The sequence below is a fragment of the Lemur catta genome, chromosome 24 (assembly GCF_020740605.2).
Source record: "Lemur catta isolate mLemCat1 chromosome 24, mLemCat1.pri, whole genome shotgun sequence".
NCBI lineage: Eukaryota > Metazoa > Chordata > Mammalia > Primates > Lemuridae > Lemur > Lemur catta.
In genome coordinates, this window is record NC_059151.1 from 16,402,201 (window position 1) to 16,406,540 (window position 4,340).

The 4,340-nt window shown below is 54.7% G+C and overlaps 1 protein-coding gene across 1 annotated transcript; it reads right to left on the reverse strand.

Moving 5' to 3' along the window:
* Positions 1-1,880: 1,880 nt before the first annotated feature.
* Positions 1,881-3,108, reverse strand: LOC123627286 (pseudouridine-5'-phosphatase-like). Its single transcript, XM_045536748.1, has 2 exons — positions 2,674-3,108; positions 1,881-2,540 (listed from the first exon to the last, which is right to left on the reverse strand). The coding sequence occupies exons 1-2, from the start codon at positions 3,106-3,108 to the stop codon at positions 2,142-2,144; spliced, it is 834 nt and encodes a 277-aa protein (XP_045392704.1). The 3' UTR covers positions 1,881-2,141.
* Between the last annotated feature and the right edge of the window lie 1,232 nt (positions 3,109-4,340).

Sequence of the window (4,340 nt, forward strand, 5' to 3'; positions counted from 1 at the left end):
TGTCCATCACCGACTTTTCCGCTCAAGCGCTGGCGTCTCAGACAAGGCGAAGCCACAGGGGATGGGGGTAGGGAGACCGGCTGTGAAAGCGTCTCCACCCGGCTGACTTGTGTGTCGGCAGTCTGCAGGGACACACGGTTTGGACAGCCGTGTGACAGCCTTCACACCAAAGAGGTCCAGCCTTCACTGAGTGTGTCTTGCGCACGTTCTCATTCACCCCTGAGAAAACCCGTTAAATATGTTCTAAATCCCCATCTACAGACGTGGAAATGGCAGCTTTGCGTCTTCAGTAACCTGCCCAAGGTCACACCAGTGGGACGCTGTGGAGTCCCAGTTTAAGCCCGTTGTCTGGTGTGGGGTCTGTGTCCCTCCCACTGCCTCCCTCGAGTCCCCTCTCCTCCTGCCGTGTGTGCCTGCTGTCTGCAGGGCCACATGCTGCTCATCTGGAACCAGGAGAAGAGCTGTTGTCTTCCCAGGGACCTGACAGTGGATGACGTCCCCCAGGACAAGGAAGTCCAGGTAGACAAGGGAGCGACATGGGTGGGAATAGAGGCAGTGGCCCCTGGCCCCTGGCGCTGAGGAGACTGGAGGAGCTGTGTCCGCAGGAGGCTGCTGGCCTCCTGCTGCAGGGCTGCCCCGCGCTGCTGCCTTCTGGGCCTGGCGATGGTCTAAACCTGCCACGGCCACTCGGGAGGGAGGCTGAGGCGGGAGGATCGCTTGCACCCAGGAGCTTGAGTCCAGCCTGGGCAACGTAGCGAGACCCCGTCTCTATGTACATCATGATCTTCCTGTCCCTGGTTGCAAACTCCTGGCAGGCGAGTGCTGCTCCTCTTTCTTTCTGGGCTCATTTCCGAGCCCGCCTCTGCTCTCTCCGAATGAGAAAGAGGAGGACGCTTCTCCGTACCGACGTGCCCACACTGGAGCACACTTATCGCCCCCCGGGGCCACCCCTTGGTTGAGGGTGGAGGGAGAAGCTCCCCCAGAGACACAGGGGACTCTGCTCCAGACAGGCTTCCCTGCTCAGGAGACTGTTGACAGTGTTGACGACAGCACTGTTCCTGCCAGCCAGGACACACTTCCTGCCTCCCTCTGCTCGCCATGTATTATGCACCTCCTGTATACCAGGGCCTGTTACAGGCCTTGAAGATACAAAGACAAATTTTAAAAGGCTTCTGCCTGAAAGAGCCATGGCTTCTAGTAGATTCCCAGTCATAGGCCTTAGCTACGGCTGTGTTGCATGGAGTAAAATGCGTTTTTCATAATCTGTGTTTCCTCAGGCCACAGCAAAGGAGGCTAAAAATAGGGCTACTCTGACAGCCGTGAAGGACATTTTTCTGGTCCTCATCTCCACCTGCTGTTGTTAGAACTTCAACCCCTGGGCGTCCTCCAGGAGGATCTCCTGTGGACTGTGGATGAACACCATTCTTTCTTTCTTTCTTTCTTTATTTATTTTTTTGAGGTCACAAAAAGAATTTTAATAGTAGCTAATAAGGACAATTACCTCTTAGTACTCATCAAAAACATGGCTTTCCCACTCAGATTACAACCAGACAGAATTAACATCTCACTGCATCAGTTGTTCCTGCATGTTAATTATCAATACAGGGGAAAGTGAAACAGGTACAATATATAAAAAATAACATATATGTGTACACGTATATACACAAAAACATATACACATATGTATACATAGTTCACATTTCCCAGTCAAGTGTTCAGAAAAACTAAAATAAAACAAACACAAATATAACTTATTTGGTCTTGGAGAGGTATACATTCTACACATACATGCATGCATATATATATACATATATATATGTATATACCTTCATATATATATATGTATATAATGCCTACACGCATGTTAGCACATTGGTATACACACGCAAGCATGTCTACTCGCTTGTCTATCACATGCTACACCAGCTCGATTTTTCAGATGGTCATTCAAGTTTCACCTTTGTTCTGGGCTGTCTCTACTTTGTTTTCTGTCAACTGCCAAGCCATGTTCTATCAACACTTTACGCAGTGGGCCACGCCAACAGGAAGGCCGGGATCAATATGCAGGCTGCGGTCTGGGTGCTGTCGCCTGCCCAGCAGCGTGGCCCGGCGTGGGCAGGGAGTGCAGGACACGTCCTCCCTCACCCGTAGGAGGGCAGCCCAAACAGCTCAGGCCGGAAGTCCTGCAGGGAATCCAGCACCGGCGTGGCCTTTGCCGTCAGGTCGTGGCTCAGGGGTCCGTCTGGAGCCGTGACCGCCTGCATCCCGGCTGCCAGGGCCGCCTGCAGCCCGTTGGGAGCATCTTCAACGACAAGGCCCTGCTCCACGGGAGGAGGCGGGGACAACCTCTTGGCACAAGCCAGGAATATGTCGGGCTCCGGCTTCCCGCTCTTCACTCCCGGGTCGTCTCCCAAAACGAGGTGACGAAACAAACCAAAGAATTCCTTGTTCCTGCTTGTCTTCATCTCGAGTGACGCAGACCCGGAGCTGGCGGCGGCGGCAGAGGGTATGTTGTGTTTCCGCAGGTGGCGGACGAGTTTTTAGCCCCTGGCATGAGTGCGGCCGTGGGGACAGCTCCTTTAACGTCGCTTGGCTTTCGTCCCGCGGCTCCTCCTTGGACGCGGGGGGTCAAGACGTCTGTGACGATCTGCGCGGCCTCCGGCGCCTTCTTACCCTGACCAGGGACTGCACGTCCCAGGTGTGATTCCTCCCAGAGCGGCCACATGTTTCTCGAAACACCACTGAACACAGCCGTTCCGTACCCAGAAGAAGGCCGTCCGTGTCACAGAGGAGGCAGGTGACGGGGCGCAGCATGGTGCCGCCTTCTCGGTCTAAACACCGTCCTTTAGTCGCCGCCCGGAGCTGGCCTTCGCCGCCCCCGACCCCGGGGTCTTGTTCCGACCTGGGTTCATACAGGCGCAGGGCCCGAGAGGAGGAGGAATCAGGTGCCTGGTGGCGCCTCCACTTGTCGCCAGCCACCAGGGCCAGCACCTGCCAGAAGGGGCCCGGGAGCACCACGCTGCCCCTTCCTAGATTGGCTGTTTGACCCCAGAAGGCTCTGAGCCCTCCGAGAGTCGCAGGCCACCGGCAGTGCTGCTGAGGCGACATGGTGCAGGCAGCAGAGGCGACAAGAGTAGATGGGAAGGCAACTTCCAAACTGCAGTGGCGCAGAGGAAGTTCTCCAAGGGCGGGTCTGAAAGTCCCACGTGAGTATTTGCTGCGTGTCGGGGACGCGCCGGACCCCACACGCCCCTGTGACGTCTCAGCTCCCAGCAGTGACACAAAAGCTCTCAGGAGCCCCGCGGTGACCCCAAAATGTAACACGCGAGCGGACACACCCCTGTTTAAAAATCAGCATTTTTCTGAAGTTTTTTTATTGGACTGAGGGCTCCTTTTCTCACTTAAAACCTCTTCTTCCCATAGCACTGGGGCCTGGGGAACAAAACCTAGTGCCGGTGACCGGCCCTGGGCGTCACGCAGGAGGGTGGCAGGTGGGGGGGTGCTCTTCACTTCTTCTGCCTCCCAGGGGGTCTGTGACCCTGGAACCCGGGACACCCCGGTCCCCTCTCCCCTGCTGGCTCGGGTGGCACATCCCACATCCAAAGCAGCGATAGCTGTGGACTGACGTGGGACACCTTTTCTACACGCTGTCAGCTGAGCCAACTGGGTGGGGGGACACGTTGGGGAAAGAATCGCGGTTGGGGAATCAGCAGACAGGGCTGGCACTGCCGACTATCGATCATCTGCGGGATTCTGGGGGATGCTGAAGTCCCCACAAGCCTCAGTTTCCATCTGTGAAATGGGGACAACACACATTGGACAGGCTGTGCCAGGATGAAATGAGATAACATAGGAGAAAACCCGAGACTTGTATCAACGTGCTGGAAGGATCCAGAAATTTCTAGCCTAACACACACCCTCAGCACAACACACACACCACACATCACACTCACCACACACTCATACACCACACATCAAACACACAGCACAGCACACTCATCACACTCATACACCACACATTGCACACACCACACACCACACTCATCACACACATTCCACACGCCACACAGCACACTCATCACACACATTCTCACACCACACACCACACTCATCACACACAAACATACACCACACATCACACACCACATACCACACTCATCACACACACCACAGATCACACTCATACACACTCATATACCACACAATATAGACACCACACACCACATGCATCACACACCACACTCATACACATGCATACACCACACATCACACACACCACACACCACACTCATCATAGACAAATACACCACACATTACACACAGCACACACCACAGTCATC